Genomic DNA, 27,358 nt, shown 5'->3' with positions numbered 1-27,358 from the left:
AGTTACAGGAGTCCTCTTAAGTACTAAGTGAAATCAGCAACTACAGTCATTGGCAATAAATCTGATTAGCTTAGTCTGTTTATACATTGTTTTGTTAGAAAATTGTAGCAACATCATTTCAAAGTTGGAAAACCACATAGTTATGGTTTTTTAGAAGCCCCAAACAGAATGTTCATGTATGTATGTGTACTGTACTTAAATGTTGTATATAGTTTTTGCTTCCTGTTACGCAACAGTTAAACCAAGGTCTGGGAAATGAAATGAAAAATAAGATACGCCATCTGTAGCAATAAGATTAGATAAGATAAAATTCATCCATCCATCCTCTATACACCGCTTAATCCTCATTAGGTTCGGGTTCGGGTTAAATTGACCCAGGACAGGTCACCAGTCTATCACAGGGCTACACATAGAGACAAACAATCACTCTCACATTCACACCTATGGACAATTTAGAATCACTAATTAACCTCAGCATGTTTTTGGACTGAGGGAGGACGCGGAAAACCCGGAGAAAACCCACACATGCACAGGGAGAAGTTGCAAACTCAACGCAGAAAGACCCCAAGCCCAGGCCGGGACGCAAACTGGGGATCTTCTAGCTGCAAGGCAACAGTGCTAACCACTTAGCCACTACACAGTCCGATAAGATGAAAGCGCTCAAATGTATTAGATGCAAACCATAAAAGCACGTGAACAATTACAATTTTTGGTTTTATGAACAACTTGACATGTATTTCCTCCCTGGTTCATAAAAAGGCTTTCATATCCTTTGATAACTGAACCTGTCTGCTGCGTTGCTTTCCCTATTTGCTTCCGTGCACGTCTCCAGCCAGTCCACACCTGCAAACCTCCCCTAGTTGTAGTCAGCAGGGATCTGTGGCTGCCCTTGCAAAGCAGTCTTCGTGGTCTATAAACACCCATGACTGTATCCTAGGCCACCTCCACCAAAGTGACCCTCTACCAGCAGCCTGCTCTGGGGGCTGACGGACTTGATGTCGGGTTGCATGGCCAGTCATCAGGAACCTTAAGCCTTAGTGCGAACACGATGCAGCTACTTCAATGGCCGTCTTCCACATGCCTCCAGTTACCCAACACTTAGAAAACCTTTTGTAACATTTTAAGTTGAACACTTTCTTTAACATTTGTTCTCTATTGCATCCTACTAATGCTTGTTTAGTTTATGTCATAGCTGATGTTTCTTTATTTATTATGTTTTATCTGAGATCCTTCCTGTTCTTATTTTAAAAAGAAAACTATTTATTTGTGTGTTTTTCATTCTTGTACTAGAATAAACATTATCATCAGTGTGCCTTGATAATTTGGTTGGTAAATTTTTTTAAAAAGTCTGTTTTTGAACACAAATAGGTCCTAATTAATAATAAAAGGTGATCAATATTGACTAAAATGAAGCATTTTATTGTGATAAATTTTCAGCGCCCTTCATCGCCCAGCCCCAAGGGAATCTGCATATGTTTTGTTGAAGCCACTGTGGCTACATGACAATTACAGAATATGCCAAATGTGAACATTTGTTCCCATAAATAAATGTTATAAATTTCCAGAAAGCACAAAAAGTCAGCAAACTTTCAGTGTGTCAGCTACACAGTAATATGTATTGGAAGCTAACATTAGCCACCATGAGCTGCTGCTTCTACCAGATCAAGTACATTATAACACCAAACCTCTGAGTACATTAAGCTGGTCAAGGATGAATTCTTTTCTTTTCAACTTCAATACAAAGAATACATGGTTTCTTCTTTCCAAAGTTGCACAGTGGCACTTAAATTGATTAGCTGAGTTCAACATCAGTACTCACTAACTACATACTGTAGGTACTGAGGCATAAAAACAGAATGTGACACAAAACTATTGAAAGAAGAATCCGTTATAGCATGAATATGTGCACTGACCTGTGGTTCTGTCTTTGAGAGCAGTTTTGCACATCTCTATTCTGGCAGAGTGGAAAGGAACATAACGGTCCTGTGGAGACGCCACCAACACCACGTTCTTGAAGAACTGGAGCCCTAAAATAACACAAAACAAACGAGTGAGACAGACTGCAGAGAGTGTGTGAGAGAGGGGTAGAGAGGGCAAGACAGAGGAAAGGAGTGAATCAGTTGTAAAATGCAAAGTACAATCACAAAGTGCAATGACAGGCTTGATACGATAAAGCTGTGTTTTTTATTCTCCGGTCTCCTGCGTGTGCTTTTAAGAGAGTGCACTGGTGGGTTTGCAATGACAGGGTTTGGATCATTTTGTCAGCCTGCCACAGCTCTAGAAGGGGGAGAAAAAAAAAACGTTTTCAGGCTTATCTTCTTCAAGCCTGTGTGACAAACGACTGCTTTGTTCCACTCACACAGTGGGGAGGCCTCTCACAGGCCTCTCACAGCTCGCTGGCAGGGGTTTGAGTGTTAGCGAGCTGACACATACAGAAATTTGACAAAAAAGACAAGATGACAACATTTTCATGAATATTTGAACAGACTGTCTTTCAAGTAACAGTCTGTAAAGCGCGGCAGTCAATACACTGCCTCTGTTTCACATTTGGCCGCTTTCATCCCGTACCTGGTTTCTGACTCAGGAGATAGAGGAATGTTTTCCGTGGATCCACGTGATCTCTGAAGGTGAGCTGCAACAAGGATCCTGATTTCTTCAGCTTCTGCATTAACCACAGACCTAAGGACGCACACACATGCAGTCAGGCCCCCACAGCCAGTAGCTGAGCAGTATGATATTCTTAGATAAAAGGCAAAGAGAAACGCAGGATACTGGGATGCAGCGCCGCACGGCAGCACATCTGCAGCGCGCCTCCTTCCTGGCGCTGAGCGGTGGCCTCACCTGTGCTGACCAATGTGCTGTTGTTGTACAGCGTTCCCAAGTGTGGTCCTGACAGCGAGAGGAAAGTGTGCAGTTTGGGCAAATAGCAGCGGAAGCGAGGCCTCGTCAGCACCGAGCGGATGATGATGTTCCCCAGAGAGTGGCCGATGAAGCTGTTGGCCGAAGACAAACAACTTTCAGAGAGAGAAACTTGCAGCTTGAGTGGGCGGCTGGAAAAAAAAAAACAGTGCCTCCAACGCTGCTGACCTATGACACTGTGCAGTAGCTTATCATAGACTCCTCTGGAAACAGGAACTGGTTGCAACGGAAGCTATTGTAAAGATTTGTACTACAACATTCGATAATTAGAGAAAACACATTAACTTGTTAAATGTTTAAACATTATCAAAGGCAAAGACAACTTAATGTTGCTAATACAGAGGACACACCATATGAATTAATAGCATCTTTGCAGCAGTGGGAAATATTAGATTCATCAAGCTATGTCTGTCACTTAGTTTAATTACTGTACTGTTGCAGCTCTACCCAAAATCCCTCATCAGCACGCCTGCTCCTTCTCATCTGTCTCCTACCAAACTAAATATAGAGGTAATGTGGAAAGAACCAGATGCTGTTGTGGCAGTCCATTGCTTTTGTCTTTGATACTTGCTCTCTAGAGAATACGTCACAATAAGAGAGTTAAGAAACTTGGGTAGAAACTCTTACAAAGAAATAAATTGGCACATTGAGGGCAATTAAGGAGGAAGATGAATAGCTTAATTTGATTGGAACCAGGCAGCCCAGTGCTGCACAAAGGAGCACAGTCTATCAAGTGAAAGTCAGAAACTTATTGGCACTGTATGATAAGAGCTTTTCATCCATTCTGTGCCGCTTATCCATTTTGACTCTATACATTATCATGAAACAGTGATCCTCATAAGTTAAGACATTCATGCTGAGCACAAGAATCAATGCACAGTCTCTGCTGCCATCTGCTGACCAGACTAAATGCAGCTCTGTCCTGCCGCAAATAATCAATCAAAATCAATCAGACAGAGGTTTGTCAGTAATGTGTACGCTGCACAGTGTTAAACCTGAGCAACTGACCTTATCCTGCCTATGGTGAGATTGTACAGCTGGATATGCTGAATGATCTCATCCAGCAGCCTGTCTGTCATGGTGTCGAAATCTGCAAACGTGTCAGCCTGCGAGGGGGAAATGGCAGAGAAAAGCACGGCCGTCAGCGCTCTGCAAATTGCCTTGAAGCGCTTCCACGGAATGTGAGCGCGCACGTGACATCGAATTTGCTCCCATTGCCGTCAAACACACCTGGTTCCGCTCAGACATGAGGAAGTCGAGCCTGGATCCCGGCAGGCCCAGCTCGATAAATGTCTTCACCAGCCGAAGGTCTGCACTGTTTCCTGGAAACAGAGGAGGAAATTAGACTCACAGTTTGCAGCTCAGCTTTTATGAATGGTGGCTATTAATCATTTAACAGATACCTGGAATGTGTTTTTAGGAATTAGCATTCACAGACTATACAGTGCAGTGTGATATTTTCAGATCGTACGACATATTCTCATATTACATTTACAATGCTAATAGGAATCTAAAACAAGGATGTACAGAATACTACGGATGTGTCAGTTTAATAGCTGTTACACTCCAAGGAGGGAATTGGACTGCAGTGAAGCAGAATCATTTAGCTGTGTGCAGCCTCACCATCAAGCCCGTGGACACATACTACGAGGTGTATGCCATCATCAAACTCCTCGTCATCCTCCTCAGGGGGGAAGTAGGGCAGATCTGATGCCAGCAGAGGAAGGTCGCTGTACAAGCTGGCCTGGAAGGTCAGCTCTTTCAACAGCTCCTCTTTGGCTTTGTAGAAGCTACAGGAGAGCGAAATGCCATTTGGAAAAAAAAGAAAGAGATATTATATTCTGTATGTTAGCAATAAAACGAAAAACTTTCCTTTAATGTGCAAAAATTTTAAAAAGCTGATCTAAGATTTTATTCTACTGAAAAATTAATGTAACACTTAAAGTGCATTTCTTGCAGTTCTCACCCTTTGGGTCAAAATATAATAGAAAACCTGCCCTGCATTTCTGTATTTGATTAGTAGCATTCACTCTTCCACACTTCTGAGCAAACCAAAGGCTTCTAAACAAAAGTTTTAGACTTACAAGTAAGCTCCTCAAAGTTTCATTACCCTGTCATCCCGCCAGGTTACAGATTTTGTCAAAACAAATCCGATTCCAGTTCCTGTACTTCCAACTAATCAGGATGGATTTGTCGGTGCGCTCTTTGATGTGATTTAATACACTCAGGAGGCATTTCACCTCGTCTTGACTTGCTCGCTTCAAATTTGCCCTCACTTCATTTTGTTATGGTAGACTTTCCAAGGATGAGTAACTGCCAGCTACTGCACCAGATGTCAGCAGCCGTCTCCCATAAAGCCTTGTGTTTTGGCCTTGTTTCCTGTAGTTGGTGTGGATTATAATCTCACTCCTACAAAGTTTCCCTTTGGGAAGACAGCCCAAATATTTAGAAATGTTATTTACTGACATACAAGTGGGAAAGGCATTATTCTCCCTTGCCTGAACACACATAACACGTTTGAGCTTTCAAGTCCACCCTAAATCAAAACAGTCACTACTTATTGAAGTTGAAAATCTTGTCAAAAGGGTTTTCCAAGTTCAGTGTTCAGTGAGAAGCAGTTATACATCAAAACAGTCTCCAAGCCTTTGATTCAAGAGGACATGTTTGATTGATAGCTGAGGAGACAAGCACCATGATGCTGCATTTTAGACAACTTAAGCATGTCTGACCTTGTACTTGAAAAAGAAAAATGGAGTGACTTTGGAAGAAGGATGAAGAACATTTGAGAAACTTGGGCCAGTTTCTGCTGTCACTTAGAACAACAGGGGACAACAGAAATGAAGTATGTCAACACCTTAAATGGTGGGTAACTGGCATAAAGCCATACAGTCACTTCCTCTGCCTAAAACACTGTAAATACATTTATCCTCTGTTTCATTAATACATACAATTAAGCTCTGCAGATATTGCAAATGTTCATATGTTGCTCTCCATTAGATGACAAATTTATTACATACGAATGAGGTATTTTCAACATGAACATTTCTGCAGCATGATACATAATATAACATTAGCAAATTTGTAGCCTATTAAACTAAAAGTCAAGAAACTGCTTAACAAGTATAAAATAAAATACAAATTTACTGAGCTATATCAAATATTAAGGTTAAAACCCTACAGTATTATTTATTATGTAAATGTACCGAAGCAATGTATATGCAGTCGTCTCTCGCCGTATCACGGTTCACTTTTCATGGACTCACGGTTTTTTAAATTGTATATATATAATTTTGTATCGCGGAGTTTATGCTATATCGTGGGATTTTACAGTATGTGGGTATTTTTATATATTTGTTATTTTAATTATTTTGCGATAAAATAAGAATTTTCTAGCCTAAAAAATGAAAACAATAAAAAATATTTTTAAAATAATACTTAAAACAATACTTAAAACAGTATTAAATCGAAACAAAATGCGTAGCATACAGCGCTGGCTGCTGATTGGCTCACTGACCGTAGCATCAGTGTCCTCCATCTCTCTATCTGTATATATTTCCCTTTTGTCCAACCATAACTGCCACTGTATCTCTGTCTGACAGTGATGCTTACTAATATCCAGACAGCATCCTGCTACACAACACAAAAAGATACACTGATTTTAAACTGCAACTTTTTTAAGTAGAATTAGCTTTCTTTCAGGTAGAATACATCTGTATCTGTGCATTGTCAGATTGTAACATTTACAGAACATTTAGTCTTTTTTAACACTAAATTCAGCAAAAAGGAAACTCACTTTAGCATCCGTTCATTGGTCTCGTCATCCATGTTCAGGGGACTGAGCGAAGATGAGGAGATGATACCAAAGGAGCCCAGGGGCTGATGGGTGATTGGTGAGGTAGCCTGGCGAGTGGACATGCCACTGATGGAGGGAGAGTCTCTCAGGACAGATGAAAATGGCAGACAGGTCGGGGCACAAGATACGGACATGTTCACCACCTCCACCATCTTCTTATTCACAAAAGCCAGGCCCGAGTTAGGGATCTTAGAAGGCTTATTCTGGCAGTCCAACGGCTCTTTGTCACTGGTTGGTATCCCATTGAGCTCAGCAGAAGATGTGATATCGCTGGCTGTCAGCCCTGTGAGGTCGCTTGGCCTCTGTGTGGTGGTTGAAGTGTTGGGGAGGTCACTGGAGTGTGGTGGTTCTAGAGATGTCTGCGAGGGATCCAGATATTCCTGGTCCTCAACACTGTGGGGTTTGCTGTGGTGGAAACTTTGGCACTCATCTCCAGCGTTAATACTCTCCTGATCTGCCACACATGGTTTGTTTCCACAGCTGCAGGGCGCTGCTTCCGATTCAACAAGATGCACATCCTCCAGTGAGGCGCTCACTCCACTCATGTGTGTTTGATGGTTCATATTCTCCCTTTGGCTGCTAATAACCGCACTTTCCTTCGCATGAGGGCTTTCTACAGACTCTTGTGCAAGCAACACTTCAGACACACCACTTAACACTGGCTTGATTCTGTGTGTCTCTGACAGGTGCTGTGGAGAATTTGACTCTTCAGAGCTAATATTCTCCTTGAGAATGTGGCCAAGATTTGCTGTTGAACTCGTGTCTAACAGAGATAATTCAGATTGCTCTGAATCCAGGTTGCTGTTCAAAGAGGAACAGTTTATCCTACATGAATCCTGGTGTTGCACTAAGCTCTTACTGTCTGTTTCCTGGTTAAGCAGCATGTGGTCCTCATCTGCATCTTCTGGGCTACTTATCTGCGGTGCAGAGACCGACTTGGTCAGTTTGCTGAGCTGCCTCTGCTGCTGGTCCTCCTCATAGGGCAGGGAACTAATAGAAGTGAGGGAGGCCTGTATACCTCCACTTGGAAGGCTGCCATTGCTCTCCATCTGCAGGCCTTCTAGAGAGCTGCGGTGGACTGGGTGGTGACAAACTATTTGCTGTGGGATCTCCCGTTCACTGGAAAAGTCCAGGGGAGGTCGACCTCGCAGTGCGACCTCTACAGGCCACACCACCGAGCTTGGCTCACTCTCAATACCTGAGTCAGAGATAACAGAGGATGAGCGCTTCATGATCTTGGAGCCGACCAAGCCTCCACGATGAGTCATCTCTTTTCTGAGATCACCGGGAAAGGGAGATAAAACTGGATGCACATAGGCAGTGGGTATGCTGCTAAGAGGGACATCCTCACTCTCATCATCCATGGAGTGATTTAAAGGCATGGCAATGTCAGACTCCTCTTCATTGTTTTCATTCTCCTCTGCATTGCTATGGTTTGTGGCATCACAAAGCTGGATAATTTCTGTGACATGATGAGCAGGCAATTCCTCTCTGCTGTGAGCAGAATCAACGGGGGGAAGATGGTTTGAGGATACATCTAGAACAGTCTCTCCTCTGTATGGATCCACATCACAAGGCTTAACGGCGATGTGTGCCTGGCCAGAATTACAGCTCTTCTCATCTTGGCTGTATTTCACTGGTTGTTTTGAGTTTTCAGCCTCTGCCAGAGAAAATACAGCACTGTCCTCAGCAGGATTGAGGTTCTGGGTACTTCTGACGTTCTTACACTGGTCTGCCATGAGTGAGACATACGTGGGCAGGTCCATGCATTCATCACTGTCCAAGGAATCTTGGGGTATTGCTGGTGATCTGACTCCCTGGCTGCTTCCAAGAATCCTGTTGGCAGGAGTGATGGTGGGATCTGAGTTGGTTTGCTCGTCGGTGGTTCCAAGCATTAGCACGTGTGTTACCCACTCTGAAGACAAGGACAGACCAGTTGCAGAACAAAAGTTCAGTGTTGAGACAATCAGTGATGATATGTGAAGTGCAAATAAATAAATACAATGGATATTTTGTATTACCTGTCTGAGGAGACTCCACATATCTGTCCTCAAAGATGATGGGCAAGCTGTTCCAGTCCCCATCGATGTCCAGGCACTCAACAGGTAAAGGAGGCATCTTGGTCAGGTAGTCTGAACTTCGCACTTCTGCAGCTATCTGGCCATGTCTGTTGATTCTGAAATAGGAAAACAACATAAACAACACACTTCTCTCAACCCAGAAAATGCTTTCTGAGATTTTCTGAGAAGACTGGTACTTACAGTTCCTCTTGAAATGTCAGAGATATCTCTTTGGGGTGTTCTGTGAAGAAGTAAGCCTCTGAGAACCTCCTGACCTGGTGTTTCCAGAAACAGACACAAGTCATTTCACCATGGTGGAGCCTCAGTCACATCTTTAATGCCATTAGCACGAGAGGATAAAAAAACGAAAACCACAGTCTGTGCAACAAGCCTCACCCCATGCTTTCTCCGTCTACAGCTGCAATTAGAAATGCATCACCCTCGAGAGTCAGCCACTATGACAGGCAAATCACCAAGAACACTGTTTCTGGTGTATTTCCAGCCCACAATAATTACAGAATAAGTGTTAATTGAAATCTAACTCCACTGGTAGGGTGGAGGCATGACGATATCCCCTCAGGGTAATCTAATACTAAAGCAAACATGTTCATTATTTTCCGACAACTGAGACAAAACAGGGCTGCATAATAGAGCATGAGAGCTACTCCACTGTGGAGCACATATTCATATTAAACAGCCCAGTGATTAGATTCAAATTGCACTAGATATCATATCAGCCTCCACAGCTACTGAGGTCAGGAATGGCATCTTATCATTTCACTAATTCCCTCTGCAACACTTGCAGCTCACAGAGCATCATGCGGGTAGAAACTCTTGTATTTACAATCCTCCCAATTTACTTTTTTAACAAGAATACGCATTCGCTGTGGTATTTTTAAACATATGCTTTACTCCTATTCAAATAGATGTTTTGAGAAAAGAACATTCCCTTTGCTCTCACCTTTATGTCAAGCTGCGCTGCTGTTTTATACATTCATTTTTATTCCTTTATGAGACTGAGGTGCTGATCCCAGGTGTGCTGGTGCTCTGTAATTGTGCTGCTGTCTACTTTCTCACGCCTCTGTTCATAGCAACATAACAACAATGAGACAAAGTATGTTTGGCCTCATGTTTTATGCCACAAACTCAGAGTGGGAATGCTGGTCTGAGGTCAGTACATCCCAGAACTGTCATGACACTGAACTGACAGACAGCAGTAAGTGTATCTGTTGTCTCAGTGCTAATAGGTTTAGGGCAACATACACACAGTATTTCATGCGTCAAAACTACTCTTTATTCTTTCTGTGCTTATGTTATTATTGGAGCTAACTGTGAAAACCCCAGAGCAAATTATGCGCATGAGGAAAAAACAGGCAACTTATAATACTGCTTAACAAGTTACTTATAGTTAACAATGACTGTAGACATGGTAAAATGATGTCAATTAGATTTTTTTTTTATTATTTAAAGTTATATTTTTGGCTTTTTTTGATGGATTAGTCAAGACGCAGATAGGAAAGTAGGGAGAAGAATGAGGGGAAGACCTGTAGCAAAGGGCCATGAACTAGAATCGAACCCAGGCCGCTGCGTCGGGTTGTTGGCCATTTTAGTTTTTGCTATAACCAAATTATATAATTTGCACCACATCTCCTGAATAAAATGTGGTAACAAAGATAATGGATGTCTCCTCTATGTTTTCATGGTTAAAACAGAGACAGATAAACTGATTCTTTTGTTATTGTTGTTTTCATTCTGAAATAGAAGTGTGCACTGAATGGAACTCTTTTGCATTGCCCCCAGCAGCCTATCTTGCAGCTGCAACTTCAGAGTTCAAGGATGGTACATATATCACCTGAGATCACATACCACCTTAAATTCAGCACATGTCATCTGGTACACTTATTGTCTTTATGTGATTGGACAGGGCCATCCTTACTTTCATCTGTTTGGAAGTACCTACACTACCAGTCAAAAGTCTGGACACACCTTCTCATTAAATTGTTTTTATTTATTTGTATTATTTTCTACATTGTAGATTAATACTGAAGATTGACACTTTTGTTCACAATATCATCCCATATGTATTCTTTTATAGTTTTGATGTCTTCAGTATTAATCTACAATGTAGGAAATAATTAAATAAAAACCATTGAATGAGAAGGTGTGTCCAAACTTTTGACTGCTCGTGTAAGTCTATTACACTGTACCATGTTGAAACTCTTTATATTTAGTTTTTAACGGAAGTAATCTGGTTATTTATTTACTGAGTCAGACAAGCATCTGAGAAAGCAACTCTCTTTTAATCACAAAGTGACCATAAATACAGGTGTATGTTCGATTCTTTACCTGAGCAAGGGCAGCTGCGGTTGACATGATGACAGTGATATCCACACTAAATCTATTTTCTGCATATACTGGACTGGATAAATACTGTTACTTCTAAATAAATATTTGTTTTTACAAAATACCTACTTAACCCATGTCTTGTCACAACTTTAAAATAATTTTCCTGGTCTTACAATCTTCTCAGTGAGATTATTTCAGTGTGCCATTAGAGAATTTATTCAATAGCATGAAAAACCTTTAAGAAATCTGGTCACAACATGCCTTAAGGAGCTGCTTCCAGGAATAAATTGTCGCTGGTTACGAAACCTGCAGTATTTTTGTATTTTAGTGTGGGTGCTGAGCATCAGCCTGACTATATTTAAACATATCTGCACTGGGCTCTAATAAAGACACAGTAACTCAGAGGACACACAGTAAATGATGACGCTGGTGCATTGTATAAGCCTGCCTTTTATGGAGTGGGACTCTCACCCTGAGCGTGTGGTGCTCCTGGGCCAGATAGGACAGGATGTGGGGGTTGAGAACAGCGGCCTCCAGGAAGCGGCTCCACAGAGCAGCCAGCTGGGAGCAGAGCTGGCTCACGTCCCTGCTGATCTGCTCCGCTACCTTCTCATGGCCTTCCTGCAACTGGAAAAAAAAATTAATTCCTGTGATATCAAATTGAATGCGCTAGCTTTCAAAGACCTCCCAGAATATATCCTGCGTGATTCTTTGTTAGGGTCTTTGCTTTTCCTGCTGACATATTTATATCTACCAACAGTGTAGAGTCTGCGATGTGTCTGCCTTGAAAGACTGTGAATTGTGGGCCCACTGATAATAATAACTTTCTAAAAAGTCCAGGAACAACTGTTGGGTCAGGGACTGTCGGACCCATGACTTTCTGAACGTCTGAGATACAGGTGTAAAGCATACACTATCATTCAAAAGTATTTTTAAAAGAAAAGCAATTTTTTTCAATGAAGATAACATTTAATTAATCAGAAATACAGTCTAGACATTGTTAATGTGGTAAATGACTATTCTAGCTGGAAACAGCTGATTTTTAATGGAATATCTACATAGAGGTACAGAGGAACATTTCCAGCAACCATCACTCCTGTGTTCTAATGCTACATTGTGTTAGCTAATGGTGTTGAAAGGCTAATTGATGATTAGAAAACCCTTGTGCAATTATGTTAGCACATGAATAAAAGTGAGTTTTCATGGAAGACATGAAATTGTCTGGGTGACCCCAAACTTTTGAATGGCAGTGTAGATACTGTTGCAGACAAAGCACATCTCCCCATGGGAACAGTATTCTCCAACAGACACAAGGGGTCCTACACAATATTGGACATGTTGTTGTAATATTGTGGCCAACTGATGTGCATACCATAGTAAAAGATGGACAGCTATCATTTAGTTAGTATAGCTGTACTGAAGAAAAAAGAAAGAAAGATATACTAGTGTATGCCAATGTGATGCACATCATCAAACTGACATCAAGCTGACATCATTGACACATTGTGCTACTACAACACATGCTTGTATGTGCTGAGACAACAATGCCAGGTGTTGGTTATGTATCCCTGTGTGTCCCTTCAAATCCAACCATCCCCCTGAACTAATTACTTATTAGCACTGTCTGAGGTAAAACCCACTGTGCTACAGTATAGCAAAGAATACATATACTAGGGCTGTCCTTGACTTATGTCAGAGTTCTGTTCCTACGGATTGACGTAAGTCAGAACTCTTACAAAAATGTAAACAAAGCTGTTACCTGTATCACAATACCAATCAGTTCTTCGGAAAAGTCATGAATACCAATGACTTTCATGCATGTATGAGTCATTTTACAATTAGATAACAGAATTTGTTGCACTGTTTTTACAACTTGAGCGTTTTATTATCTCTAACTTCACTTGCATTTCTTCAAAGCACTGTCATCAGAAGAGTCTGACTTATGCTTGGGAGCCATAATGAAGGGCAAAAAGTTAGCAAATGTAGCACAATCCAAGGTGGCGTACAAGCGGTGAAAGTAAACAAAACCATCTTATAGCGCGATGTATTCATCCACTCCACTTGCCAACTAATTCCACGTAACCAGTTCCGACGTAACGACGAAACGCTATAGGTCGAGTACGTCGTAAATTGAGGACGCCCTGTATGGAATAATAATATTCATATTTTTGAAATAGTCACTGTAACTAAAGCAACTAATAGAGACCAATTAGTGGAGATATGCCAGAACTTCCGAATGTGTTGACTATAACAGCAAAAATAGCAGAATAAGTCCGTATATTTGTCTATATAGTATAGGGTTTGTGTGGAAGCACTCTTTGGATATAATGAATATCTACAAACAGCTTGTTTTTGTTTTGACTTGGTGTAAATTTTCAAAAGCACTTACCTGCAACTCTATTGTCAGCTGATTCAGAGTTTCTTCTACCAGCAGCTCCTCTGTGGAAAGAAATGTTAATTGCAGAGATTAGTGCAAAGGTTCATCACACTGTCTGTACTTGTAAGAAGGCAGAATTACTGCAAATTTAATGCCACAGCTATCAATTTGATTTTGAAAATCCCATAATACTTATTAAGCTTGAACATAAGACTAAAGTTTGAAAGCCCTCTATGAAAACTCAAAGCTGTAAAATGATACTCATGGTGACTGAATATCGAAGTTATAAAAGTCTGAAAAGCAGCCAAATACAAGTAATTGCTAAAGGGCATATAATCATATTGTTAACCAGCAGGATCAGTAAAGCATATTACCAGGTGCTTGTATTTATTTTTGGAGCATTTCTATTTGCTGTGATTGTATACTTACACTCAACTACATTTATTTAGCAATTGTCTCATTAAGATGTCATAGTTACCATCTACAGCATATGGGTGGCTTATAAAATATGAAGCATTATATAGACAGTTATAATCAGCTCCACTGTGTTTGTGTAGATAATAACACATGTTAAATGCTGAACCCGTGCTTGTAATTTTACATTAATACTTCCTCCACCCTTGTTACTGTCCTAATGATATTCATCTATTTGGGCATAAAGAGCTGAATCTAATGCTGGTATTTCAGATCTCATTAGATGTCCAATAAAGAAATGAATACAAAGCTTTGTACATGCATCACCTGATTCTAGTGGAATCTGCTGGAGCTGTGGGATTTCCTTCATCAGTGCTGTGTAGTACGTGTGCAGGCCTCTGTGTGCCACCAACAGGAGGCGACAGAGCCGCCGGTGCCACGTATGAGCTCTCTGCAGGCAGTTTTCACTGGGCACATAAAAGCTTCCCTGCAGAGAAGGAGGCACAGAGGAAATGTCAGCTGCTATGTAGGTCAGTAGTCACCTCTCAAGTAAAATGGCCTGCCTTAATGATGGGCATGTACACATAGTTGAACTTTACAGCCTCCACTGCAGCAGTTGTGCAGGCATGTCGTACTGACCTTGTGGTAAAAGGAGCTTATTTCTACATGTGCAAAGTCACAATAATTACTTGGAGGATCAGATACCATGTTAGGGACAAATGGGCCCTAAACACAGCTTGCTGTGAGCTGTAAAAGCAGATCAATACATTTATGTGGCACAGGGGGATGTACATTTTCCATGTAATGATCTTTGAAGGGCTGCAAGTGTGGGAAGTTGACCCAAAATCCAAGGTGTCACCACTTGAGAAAAGATCAGATTTGAAGAGCTATAATAAGCAGCTAAGACACTTAAAAAGGACAAGTAAGCTAAAGACAACAAGCAGCAAATAGTAAGAGAATAGCCGTGGCTTACAGACCATCCCTAGCTTTAGTGTGAGCTGTCTAAATATGAGTTGTAATATGGAGCGTGTTTCCAGCAGATGGCTCTCTAACAATAGAGTAAAAATATTAGCAGTGCTTCACCTGGTCAATCTACAGAATGAGTGTAACACAAGCCTCTGTACAAACAGCTACAAATCACCAACACCCTGTTCATTGTGTCACTCTGTCTTCTTCAAGAACTAATGACCCTCAAACCAAACAACTATTATTGTACACACCAGCCATCATAATATGGAGATAGGGGACGAGTGACTGCCCTTGTCTCACGGACCTGAAACAGCCATCCATGGCGTTCTTCCCATGGCTGGGATGTTTTGGCAGCGCCACTGGGGCTCAGCGCTCTGAAAGGCATGTTATGCCTGAGTATCTGAGGATGTACTGTAATTTGCCCCGAGCAAGTAAAGTCTCTGGCCCTATCATCATACTTGCACACACTCTGTAATTGCAGCAGTGCAGTATCCCCAAACCAGGAAGGAACATCTGTATGTTTACTTTCATAATTCTCTTTAGCTTTATAGAGGCCTGCTGGGATCAGTCTGTGAGCAAAATGCTGAGAAAAATAGCTATTTTTTCCTGTATGAACTAGTCATTATCCTAAAACCATAGTTTCTCTCCACACTGACAATGATTGGGATGTACCTCAGTTCCAGTGACATGTGACTTTCTGCTTTTGTGACTAACAGTGTTTAACGTTATCTTAGCAGTCAATCACAGCTGCTATCAAAGACGTTTTGCGCTCGTATAAAAGAGATTCATTCTGACAAGATTTCTGAACTGTTATCTCTGATTTGTGTTTTATCCTCATCAAAATCACCTCCACCTAAAGTGTCACTACTAACAGCACCATTTTCCTCTCAAAATACCCTTTTATACCGACATGTTTTTCCTTTCAGGTGACATCATTTGAATTTTACAATGTGTAATTTTTCTTTTTTCTCTAAAAAATACCAGGATGACAGTTAGAGGAAATGGCCCAGTGTTAAAGGGGAAAGTGCTGAAAACGAAACATCGCCGCAGGTGAAAAGCTCTAAATAAATAAAGGTGAAGGAGGAGGTGGCGTTGTGTGCAGATTTCACCTGCAGCTATGTGGTACGTGGCGCTTGTGAGCAGAACTCATTACTGCGATCAAACGCAACCCCCCTGCTTGGCTAAACGCAGAGCTTATTAAAGTGCCCAGCCAGGGGTGGGAGTAAAAACCAGGAGGAGGAGCGGGGAGAGGGGTGGAGGGGCCAGGGAGCTCATTAGGATTTACAGTTCGGCCTGTGACGTCCGCAAGAACCTGGAAGATGCAGGTTATAAAAGGGTAGAAAAAATGGAACCTGCAGCTTTACAACTATACGTACGGTGTGTTGCAATAATTAGCAAATCGAGCACAACACACCGACCACATATTTGTACACTACCGTTCAAAAGTTTGGGACCACTTAGAAATGTCCTTATTTTTGAAAGAAAAGCTGTTTTCAATGAAGATAGTATTAATCAAAAATACAGTTTAGACATTGTTACTGTGGTAAATGACTATTGTAGCTGGAAACGTATGATTTTTAGTGGAATATCTACATAGAGGTACAGAGGAACATTTCCAGCAACCATCACTCCTGTGTTCTAATGCTACATTGTGTTAGCTAATCGTGCTGAAAGGCTAATTGATGATTAGAAAACCCTTGTGCAATTATGTTATATGTAACAAATTAATTAACAAGTCATATGTTGTTTACTTATTCTACACAAAAATCTGAATATAAAAAATGTGAATTTCTATTTTTCTTATGCTGAGCTATGTGTTTGAGCTATTTCTTGAATTTTGAGAATATCCCAGTATAACCACACTTCCAAAAATATTGGGCTATCCCTTTGCATTTTTAATAGTCTACTATACTGCATTTCTAAAGAGGTTTTCTAACTTTAACCAGAGTCTGTCAGAATTGGTAAAATCTGTATAATGTATAATATGTAGTAAGAAATGGATGCAGAGCAAAGAAACAATTGACCAAATGCTAGAGACTAAACCTATTCCTGAAAATATAACTTGACTTCTTGGCATAAAATTTAGTTTTCACACACATCTGCTACTAATGCTGTACTATATGCCGTATAACTATATGTTTAGGTGATTAAAGGGTGATATAGTTATTTATCTCCAATAAAGTAAGCCATATGTAATCATGATTAATAATAATGATAAAACTAATTGAGTTATTATTTCTGTCATCGTGTAGTTGTGTATGTCAAGTGTACTTTAAATGAGCACAAAGGCCTGAGAGACTACACCATCATTTCCAGAGAGAGCTCCTATCAATTCCAGATGCTCAGCCTGCAGCCTACATGCCTGGGCAGGTGGGTTAATCAGATATTATGAAAAGCCACAGCACTGCATGGTGATAATCACTGTGTTGGCCTCTGGTCTTTAAGCCTCCAAGACTCCAGCGAGGCCCGACAAACGACCAATTCTAACGAGACAGACTATAGAGGTCTAGAATCTGTAATCCAGATCAGAACAACTCTCTTTTCAGCTCAGAATCCTTTTGCTTCTGGATGACATGCTAAAACAAATTCCGGCTAAATCCGTCGGCCTCTGTCCTTAAACCATGCCTGCGTCATCGCTTGGCATTTAGCTGCTTGCTTGCGAAAAAGAGAAGAAGCAGTCGAAGAGGGGTTTTCAGCTTTGCAAGACAAAATGGGCTCTGGCTTCCTGCGACTCTCTGTTTGAGCACAGCTGAACTGCTAAAGGTTAACATACCTCAGAGATGACAGGCTTGCAGTAGCCAGCTCCAAACACAAGGTTCTCTACAGACATGGCAGATGGGTCGCTAGCGCTCTCCGGCGAGCCCTTCCCCAGCCAGGAGCCCTTCCCCGTACGTGCAAAGCTGGAGGGGGAACAGGGAGGACACAGGCAGGGACAAAGCGTGAGTGTGAAGGAAGACGGATAAGCTGAGAGACAGGAGCAGGTAGTGTTCCAATCATTCAAGTGCCGCAGTAATCTATGTAATGCATGCCTGAATACTGAGGTTATGGTATCGACAGCTGAATTCATCAGATAAGTGTTTGGAAAATTATCCATTCAAGCAGCTAACAAAACACGATGAATCGCAACAGCCAAAACAAACAGGAAGGACAACAGCGCCGTGCCAGTAATCCATTCTCAAATTCTTGTTTATTTAATGGTATGGATTGCAATTAAACTTTGAATTCTAAAACTAGGATCTCCTCATTGCAGACAGTTGACCTTTCCCTTAACCCTCTCCTTAAAGAGCGTTTGCATGTTGCGCTTCAAAACCATTGTCAACCTTGGCATGGCTGTAAAGATTTAGATTTCTTCAGTGATACTCAGAAGTCAAATATAAGGACAAATTTTTAAAATATGGATACAACATCTGTAATCAGCTCTAATGTAAACTCAAAAGTTTGGGGTCACCCAGACAATTTTATGTTTTCCATGAAAACTCACACTTTTATTCATGTGCCAACATAATTGCACAAGGGTTTTCTAATCATCAATTAGCTTTTCAACACCATTAGCTAACACAATGTAGCATTAGAACACAGGAGTGATGGTTGCTGGAAATGTTCCTCTGTACCCCTATGGAGATATTCCATTAAAAATCAGCCGTTTCCAGCTAGAATAGTCATTTACCACATTAACAATGTCTAGACTGTATTTCTGAGTAATTTAATATTATCTTCACTGAAAAAAATGCTTTTCTTTCAAAAATAAGGACACTTGTAAATGATCCCAAACTTTTGAACGGTAGTTTAAATAGTTACTTAGAGCTTTCATTAGCATGTCCTGCCAACTACCTCAGCACCAAACGAGGGCTTACATTCAGGCCAAAGATTACATCATTAATGCCCTCTGCAGTCAGAAATTAAACCCATAAACACTAACCTTTCTGTTTGAAAGTTGCATACGTTTAGAGTTTTTTTTCCCCCATGACAGTAATTCCTTGCTGCTTTAAAAATACTTTAGATGTAACTCGGTACTATTGCTTCCTCTAGAATTTTCAGATGTATGAAGTCTCTCCATTCTTTCCTCCCCACTAATGGCAGCTCAAGCACACCAGCTCCCCCACGATTCTGCTCAAACACTGTAAAACTACCTGATTAGCGGCTGATGTAAGGCAATCAGTGAAGCATGTATGGAGACGGAAATGACGGACAGGTGGAAGTAATCGAACATGACAGGGACGTGGTGGTGGAGGCCTCGTTGCGGGTGGAAGTGGAGGCTGAGGGTCCGACTGCTGATCAGAGGGACGGTTGCTATCTCTGCCAACCTGAAGGAGCGAAAGAAAGGATAGATTATTACACAAATAAGACTTAGCTCTTTAAGTACAAAACAAAAAGCTGTTGTGCTAATTTCAGTTTGACAGTCAAACACAGCTTATAATGGGTTAAGTACAGGTGAGTAACAAATGAAACAAAATAAAACCAACATGAGTGGAGGAGGAAATACTCAGATACTAATATCACACTAGAACAAATTGTCCCTTGGTCAGACAATTAAGATGTTAATGAAAATATGATCAGTAAAAAGCATTTAATCAATAGAAAAAACTGTTCTCTGTGACTAATATATTGTGCATTTTGTCATTAGTGATACATTATTGTGTAGTGTTGCAGCTGCCTGTGTGGCGCTAACTTGAACTCTTGTGTAGGGTTGCATGAAATCTGCAGATCAGTAAATCAATTGACTGTTTGAGGTGTAAGGAATTTAAAAATAACTGTGAGAGACACAATTGCAAAGGCTTGTTTCGTCCCACATGCTTGTAGATACAAGTTCAATTTGTGATAAAGCACCATTTTTACTAACTGCTAACTAAAGCTGCCAAACATGTATAGTAAACATTATTTTTGTATTTATAATGGAGTAGAGGCTTAAAGTTCCATGAAGAGAAAATAACTAAAATAAGTTTGTCCTTATGTAGAGTGCTTTAGTAAATATACTGTAGTTACATTACAGTACTGGCAGTACATTAAAATAACAATTAAACATCAGTTAATCTCTGTATCAGTGCCAATTCCAAACTACAGAGACTGCAGTTTAATTAAAGGAGTGCAAGTTAAGTGATTTTATTGCATATACTAAAAATGTGACCCCAGAGAGTCTGTAATTTGGCACTAAAAGGAGCAGCTCTTTCTTAAGGGAATGAGAAATATCACTGACAAATGTCTTTACTTTTTGCCAGACACTTTTTAAAAGATGTCTGAGAATGCAGACTGCTGCACACTAATAATCTACATTCATTCTCTCAGGACATGCACACTGTCCTTGTAGCTGTGAAAGAAAGAGTCTGAGAGAAAGAGTCTCCGTGTTGACCAGACTATCAGTGAAAGCAGCCATGCTAAGGTATGAAGGAGCTCCAGAGTTCAGTTTTGTGTGATGTTTGTGGACAACTACTGTAATCAAACAGGTATGACAAAAAAATTTTAAACGCAACACTAACTACACCTCCCTGATGCGTGGCTGCTGGTGGATACAAAAGCCTTTTGTGGTGAATGCTAATACAAATGACCCATTTCTTCTTTGATTCGTCCCAAACGAACCGAAAAATCACAGTAATCAGCAAGTGCGAGCACAACAGTAGTGATCAGGTGCTTAAAGCGATGGCTATGAGCCAAAAAACATAACAGCCTGTCCTCATGCTAGTTTGCATTCTCACTCCTGCATAAAAGCTGCACAAAGGGACAGTCTAGCATTTTCCTGTTAGTCCTCTTAAACACACACACACATTTCCATGCAGCTCCAAAACCTACTGTTGCTCATTGTCTGTGAAATGAAGATCCAGCTTCAACTGGAAATCCACCTCACTCAAGGCTTCTTCCACCTGCAAAAGATCATTACATTAGTGTTGCTGATGCATGAACGTTATGAAAGTGACAAAATAACAAAAATGGTGTGTGGAAATAGGCTTATATTTTCAAGTTGACTGCTACAAACTGCTACAAAGGTGGGTCCTGGTTTAGCATTTTCAACATGAATAAGCCAACAGAGGTGCACAGAGACCAAATATTTATTATGCTGAAAATATATCCACCTTGAGAATGTGCTGTGATACACACAAAAAAAGATAACACACAGCATAGGTGACAGATTAAAGGAAGAACAACGAGTGTCTTATTTGTTTTCTCAGAGCCTCCAGAACAGCCTCAGTGCTCCTTTAAGGATTATTTTCACCTCTTTCTGGTGTTTAGATGCCTCCTTCTATATTTTGTTTACCTGTGAATCAAGCTGCCTATTAACCTGAACTAAGTTCTGTATCATACACATTCAAACCTCAAATTATTGACATCTTACAAGCTATGTTAATGTAGTTTTGCTAGTAGTGGACTACAGCATATGCATAATAAAAGCTACAAGAAGTTATAACTTGTCATTAGCTTAAAATATAATAAAACGGTAAACTTGCAAGAACATTGTTTTACCTGGATATGTTTGTTGTGCATGAACCAAGGTTTCTCTTGATTTCAATGTCATTCACTCCACTGACAAATTATACTATGAATGGAGCTGTTGTCCTTTCTGTCTACCTTTGATATTTTATAACTAATATTCCAGAAAATTGCTATTACGTCCTTTACATGTCTCTCACTGATAATGTTGGATAATAGATTTACATGCAAAAGCTTGACAGGCATCGCAGCAGTAACCAAAAGGGGCAAGACTAAGTGAGGAGTCAGTTAGTTACATCAAAAACCTACCCACTTTTCCAATTTAATTGTATATAAACATCATTCTTAGAAGACAGGATTGGTTTAAGATGTCCAGAAATCCTCCACAGGTGGTCAGTTGACTGTGACAGTCATAGCAGGATTATCAAACCGTTGAGAAGAACCTGCCTCTCATTTATTCACTGTCACTCATGTGCATGTCAGACATGAAATACTGAATTAATGAACAGGAACCAGCCATCCCAAAGAGACATTTTGGATTTACTGCCATTTGGCAGAGAAGCTAATGTGACCAGTCTTGTTTGTAATGCTTGTTTAGTCACTTTGATGTTCTCTTTAATGAATCTATTTATGTTCTCTGTATGCCAGCATTTCTTTAATGTGATGTAGGCTCAACAAAATGGAACCACTATCATGTTCAAAGTGCCATAGAATGCAATGGCATAAATTTGGACAGCAAAGTGGGGGAAAAAAGCTATGAGTGAACTACAAAGGCAGTGCCGAGAGTAGATGTGACAATCTTTTGAAGACTGAATGCAGTCTTGCTGATTTCAATAGAAGTAGTTGTATACCTCTCTTTCTCCTATCACTAGACTGAATATAAACTCAGATTTATAGTAAATGTACAAATCTTTGCACTTCTGACCAGTATTGATGTACATATTGATTAAGCATACATATGGTTGCACACAGGAGAAATGAGGGGCTATTTTTGTCTGTGCTCTCTGTAGCTGTGAGCAGCAGATAACCTCCCGAAGGTTAATGAGCGGGGAGCCTTCGGGAGGGCTTACAGCTGAAATCTGATATGCCTTTAAGCTCTTCTGTCTCCACACTTCCATATGAACGTCTACATTTAATGAAATCTTCTAAATTTAGGAGTCATGTGAGACAGAATATCCACATTCTGGCAGGAGCAGGGATCTCACTGCAGTGAACCAAACATCTATAGTGTAGCTATATGTCAGAGAGCAGCTGAGCAGGGTAATGTCAGTGTGTGAGTTATGGCTATCAAATGGATGATTAGCTTCGAGCAGGGGCCATCTTCAGTCCCACACATCCCAGCCTCAGGCCTGTGCCATTGCTGTCACCGCTGATGGCTCCAAACAGGCAGAGTGGATTTTCAGGGTCGCGCCCACGTTGAAACCGTAAAGGATAGTACATCAATAACTGTCTGGCAGGTTTACACGCCTGATCATTTCAGCTAAACATGGGCAGTCTGGGGCACAAGCAATTTACATGTGTCTGTCAGGTAAAACACATTATTTCCAAGAGGCAAGTAGTGAAACTCAATACTCCTCATCCTGGTTGTGTGTCTTTAATGGTTAGGGCAGCACTCTTTTGAGACTGGGGATTAACATTTTAACTGTGTAAGCTTTATGGCACTTTGGGGGAGCCACACTCCAGTCAATCATTGCTTTACCTGTCAGGTGATGATTAAAAAAAAACTAACAAATGTGCAAACACAGATTCCCATGGAATGTATAGGGGTCAATAACAGATTTGAATCTCTTAAAGGAACATGTTTTTAGTGGTTGAGAACTCCTTACAAAGGATGATTAAAAATGTCCTTTGGGATCACCCAGTGATCATCATTTTGCCACTTTCTGCATTTAGTGAAGGGAGGGGCTATGCTGTGTTTGAGGCACACCAATCAATTGTTCCCACTTTGGAGATCAGGCTCTATAACCTCCTCCAGAAGCCTAAAAGACAAATCTGTGAGAGAATGAGGTTCATTTTATGTTTTACTGCCCTGTATACAAAGATATCAGGGAGGTACCTTTCAGTCAGATGTCCTCTGTTTATTTTGATTTCTTTAGGTTGGATGACCATGAAAAACTTGAGTTATGTTTTAGAAGGGGGATCTTTTTTATGGCAGAGTTTCTTTGCCAGGAATGGGATAAAAGGCAACATATTTTGTTTGAGAACTGAGCAACAGAATACTGTGTTGTGGATATATTGCTGCAATGCTAGTACATTGGTGTCTTGTAAACCCATGAGGGCTGGGCATGCTTGTGCGCATGACACAAAAATAAAGAAATCCATCAATCAATCAATCTGTTGGGGGCAGCATAGGAAAGAGAAAAATCCATAGTACTATTACTACTACTTCACAAGTTAAGAACACTTTTCTCGAATCTGTTTCTTTCTTCTTGTGATCCTTTTATAAATTCTGTCATGAAACATTGCTCCTTGGTTAAAATGTAATCAGCATATGAATATAAATATTTAAATAATCTAGAAAACAGTGTAAATAGACCATTTAAGGTAGCTTTAAAGAGGCTCTATGCTGATCATGCGTGTCCATATCTGTCAGACTTGAGCAAAACCATATGTGGAAACAGATGCACATGGAGTGGAGTAAAACGAGAAAAACGTGGAGAAGGAGAAGCAGAAGATAGTCACAAAACAGCGGCAGAAACTCCTTCAATGAGCTCAAATTAAACAACTGCCAAAAAATCAGGGAAATAAAAAGTATTAAATACACTGTTTTAAAATTCTTCAGTTTAATGGCACCACTTCAAAGCTCTGAACTGCACTTTCACTTTTAAAAAGCAGTGTGAGAGGCCTTTTTGGTCCGTTTATAAATGTAGTGAGGGCCAAAGTTTCAAAGGAAAGGACTCTCATTCACTAAAATGCAGATATACCACATAACACACAACTAACATTGATCCCAGAAGCTCAGATTACAACACAGACAGAGTGAGTGTGACCTCATTCTTATACCTTCACATAGCAGATAGCTGTTTGCTATTAGATAAATGTTTAACATCTCACATTACAGAAGCTCTGCATGCTTGCTGTGACAATAACATCAACCCAGTGTAGCATATTAGCAGACTAACATTTGCTAATTAATTTGCTGTTCAATTGTTCTTAAGATACTTTAACAGTGGACTGGCCATTGTCATTCATGGAGCCGCATCCCTAATTTTGGAATGTTATCTTGAAGAGATAAGTCTGAAAACCTGCAAAATGGATATCAAGACATTTAGATCAACTGAATGCACAAAAATTCTACACACTGTTTTTTCAGGACACTTTGAGCGTAGTTATTCAGCATAATGATGGCATTTCTTCACTAAATAGCAATGTTAAATATCTGCTCTTATTAGTAGGATTAAATGTGTCTGTTATGAAACGTGAATATTGTTTGTATCAGATGATAAAAGCTTCAGCGTAGGAGGGAATAGAGGATGAAGAAATGCATTAATTAATAGTCATTTAATATGCAGTAAAGCCACAAGCTACAGCTGTGGAGCAAAACGATTATGCACTTATTTTCACTTTCATTATCTATCAGGCATTTTACACTTTTATAATCTAGCTACAGATAAAACAAACAACCAAATGGCATGAAAATTTCTCTACACTTCATTTTTGCTTCAAGGGAATGTGTGTGTGTGTGTGTGTGTGTGTGTGTGCGTGCGTGTGTGTGTGCGTGCGTGCGTGTCTACGTGTGTGTTTGTGTGCACAGAAAATGTCACCAGCATGACTCACCCTTTCTCCATCCAATAGCAGGTGGACTTTGAAGATCATACAGTCATTCACCACAATCTCCTCATTTCTGTAGAGGATCTGAAATATCCGACTGAACACGGTGCCGTCGTAAACCCCCGCAGAGCTGAAGCTGCACTCTCCTGATGTGGGACACAACAACACAGAACAAAAACTATGAGCTCACTGCTACAGCAGAACCACAGCATTTACACATCTCAAGAGACAGCGCTTTTCCACTATTAATCAGTATGTCTCAGAACTACACTGACTATCATGACCACAAATAAAAGAGGGATCCACTTGGTAAATGCATCATTTGCATGCCATGGACAGCGCAGTGAATATGTGCCCAGAGTTTGAGATGCATAATAAGAATGTGTGACCTGATATTTGCAATTGTTTACAGAGATTTATGAGGGATTGGAGTGTGTATATTCAGATCTGGAAACATCTGCTTAGATTTGTGAGTATGTTTTCAGATTTGAAAATACAAATTAGTTTAACAGTAGCACATGTTTTCCTTCAGATGTCTGAACATTACAAAATGCATGGAAGAAGTTTTCCCGCAAGAGCTCTTCATAATTATCAAAATGTGTCAGAGAAATCTCACCTTCTCTACATATCTGCGTGTGCATATACAGGCAGGTCTTGAAACTTGAAGGGAAATATTAACTTTCTTGCCAATTTCGATGAGAATATAAACACCACTCTGAAATCTCTCTGATAAATCTAAAGCTACAACCAGAGGCTAGCTTTGCATAATGCCCACAAACAGCTAGTTTGGCTCTGTCCAGCTGTAAACCAATATACCCAGCAGCAGCAACAGCAGCTATAAAGCTCACTAATTAATGTGTTGCATCTAGTTTGTTTATCCCATACAAAACCCAGAGCATAAATATGAAACACCTTTAAAAGGAGGTCACTGCACCCTGCCAAGAAAGTGCCTGATAGATAACTCACTTTAAATCTTTAATTTTGTCTTATTTTAATACTTATCTTGTTGTGTGGAATAAACACAGTATATAAGGCGTTGATTAGCAAGGTTAAGAGATTTTTGTTGTTTTTAAAAAGATCCAGGCTAGCTGTTTTCCTTTCCATTATTAATGCTAAGCAAACGGCTGCTGACTGTACCTTTCATATTAAGTGAACAGACAAGGAACTGGTATCAGACTTGTCATAGTGAGGCCTGGTAATGCCAGCATTTAAAAAAAAAAAAAATGTCATCAAGTTTGATTTTGGTACACTGTAACCCTCAAGTTTGTGTCACTGACAGAAAGTCAAATAGCCATCTGGTTAGTGATGGTGTTTAAGGGGACAGAGACCTGGAGGTACCAAAGTGAAGGATTGTCGCTTATTTCAAGTGTGTGCATCCACTTTTAATGAGTCTCCTCTGCCATGTTGCACTGGAGAGAGGACACTGACTGCTCCACAGCAGAGATGTGTTTTGCAGCTATTAGAGAAGGAGCAATGTATAAATACATCTGTAGATTAAACTATTATCCCATTTACAAGGGCACTCGTCTGACTGTGAGTGAGCTTGCTGACTTGGAGAGCTTTATTATCCCGTTTCAATGAGCACTGACTCAAAACCACCTCATGCAAGTATAAAAACTTGAGGATTTTTTTCAAAATTTTCCAATTTCTCATGCTTCAGTTTGTTACAGAATCACAGCTATAGACTTATCTTGAACAAAATCATGTCTAATCATGAGCTAAATGCCAGAGGAAGTCAACAGTAAAGTTAAACTGAGAGAATACCCAGTGGTTACACAAAGATACCTGCATGAATTTTGCTGCATCACTTTGTGGTGTGACCACACCTCAATTCCGCATTAATGTCTATCCATCCATCCATTATCTATACACCGCTTAATCCTCATTAGGGTCCCATCTGACTTAGGGCTGAGGCAGGGGACACCCTGGACAGGTCACCAGTCTATCACATCTCTGCATTAATGTACAGAACATAAGTGTATTTCCCAAAATGTTGAAATATGCCTTAAATGCAGAAATAGGCTACTTGTTATGGACAAATGTAGGAGGGGAAACATACAAGACACAAAGAGGTTAAGATACTGTAGCTTCCCACCAGCTTCTCAATCATATCACTTTTTAAACACAGAAAATACACTTGGCTTACAAATACATTAAAATGGTACTAAATATTCATGTTTTATTGTAAGGCAGACTGATTACACAAAGTCATTCTCGGGACCGAGTGCT

The 27,358-nt window shown here is 40.4% G+C and overlaps 1 protein-coding gene across 1 annotated transcript in view; it reads right to left on the bottom strand.

Annotated features, from left to right (window-relative positions):
* The window catches only part of fam135b (family with sequence similarity 135 member B), a 55,412-nt gene that overhangs the window by 3,427 nt on the left and 24,627 nt on the right, over positions 1–27,358 (bottom strand). Inside the window, exons 4-19 of the mRNA XM_023263746.3 lie at positions 25,136–25,275; positions 20,723–20,793; positions 19,069–19,242; positions 17,712–17,838; positions 14,297–14,456; positions 13,568–13,617; positions 11,650–11,805; positions 9,034–9,107; positions 8,794–8,948; positions 6,713–8,687; positions 4,543–4,709; positions 4,150–4,241; positions 3,928–4,025; positions 2,842–2,993; positions 2,569–2,679; positions 1,914–2,027 (exon numbers count right to left, since the gene is read on the bottom strand). Of these exons, the coding sequence (XP_023119514.2) occupies positions 1,914–2,027; positions 2,569–2,679; positions 2,842–2,993; positions 3,928–4,025; positions 4,150–4,241; positions 4,543–4,709; positions 6,713–8,687; positions 8,794–8,948; positions 9,034–9,107; positions 11,650–11,805; positions 13,568–13,617; positions 14,297–14,456; positions 17,712–17,838; positions 19,069–19,242; positions 20,723–20,793; positions 25,136–25,275 (3,816 nt within the window). The remainder of the gene's footprint in view (positions 1–1,913; positions 2,028–2,568; positions 2,680–2,841; positions 2,994–3,927; positions 4,026–4,149; positions 4,242–4,542; positions 4,710–6,712; positions 8,688–8,793; positions 8,949–9,033; positions 9,108–11,649; positions 11,806–13,567; positions 13,618–14,296; positions 14,457–17,711; positions 17,839–19,068; positions 19,243–20,722; positions 20,794–25,135; positions 25,276–27,358) is intronic.

This window comes from Amphiprion ocellaris, chromosome 15 (assembly GCF_022539595.1).
Source record: "Amphiprion ocellaris isolate individual 3 ecotype Okinawa chromosome 15, ASM2253959v1, whole genome shotgun sequence".
In the NCBI taxonomy this organism is placed as follows: Eukaryota; Metazoa; Chordata; class Actinopteri; family Pomacentridae; genus Amphiprion; species Amphiprion ocellaris.
The sequence above is the reverse complement of the archived record's forward strand: the minus strand, read 5'-3'. Positions and strand labels throughout refer to the sequence as shown.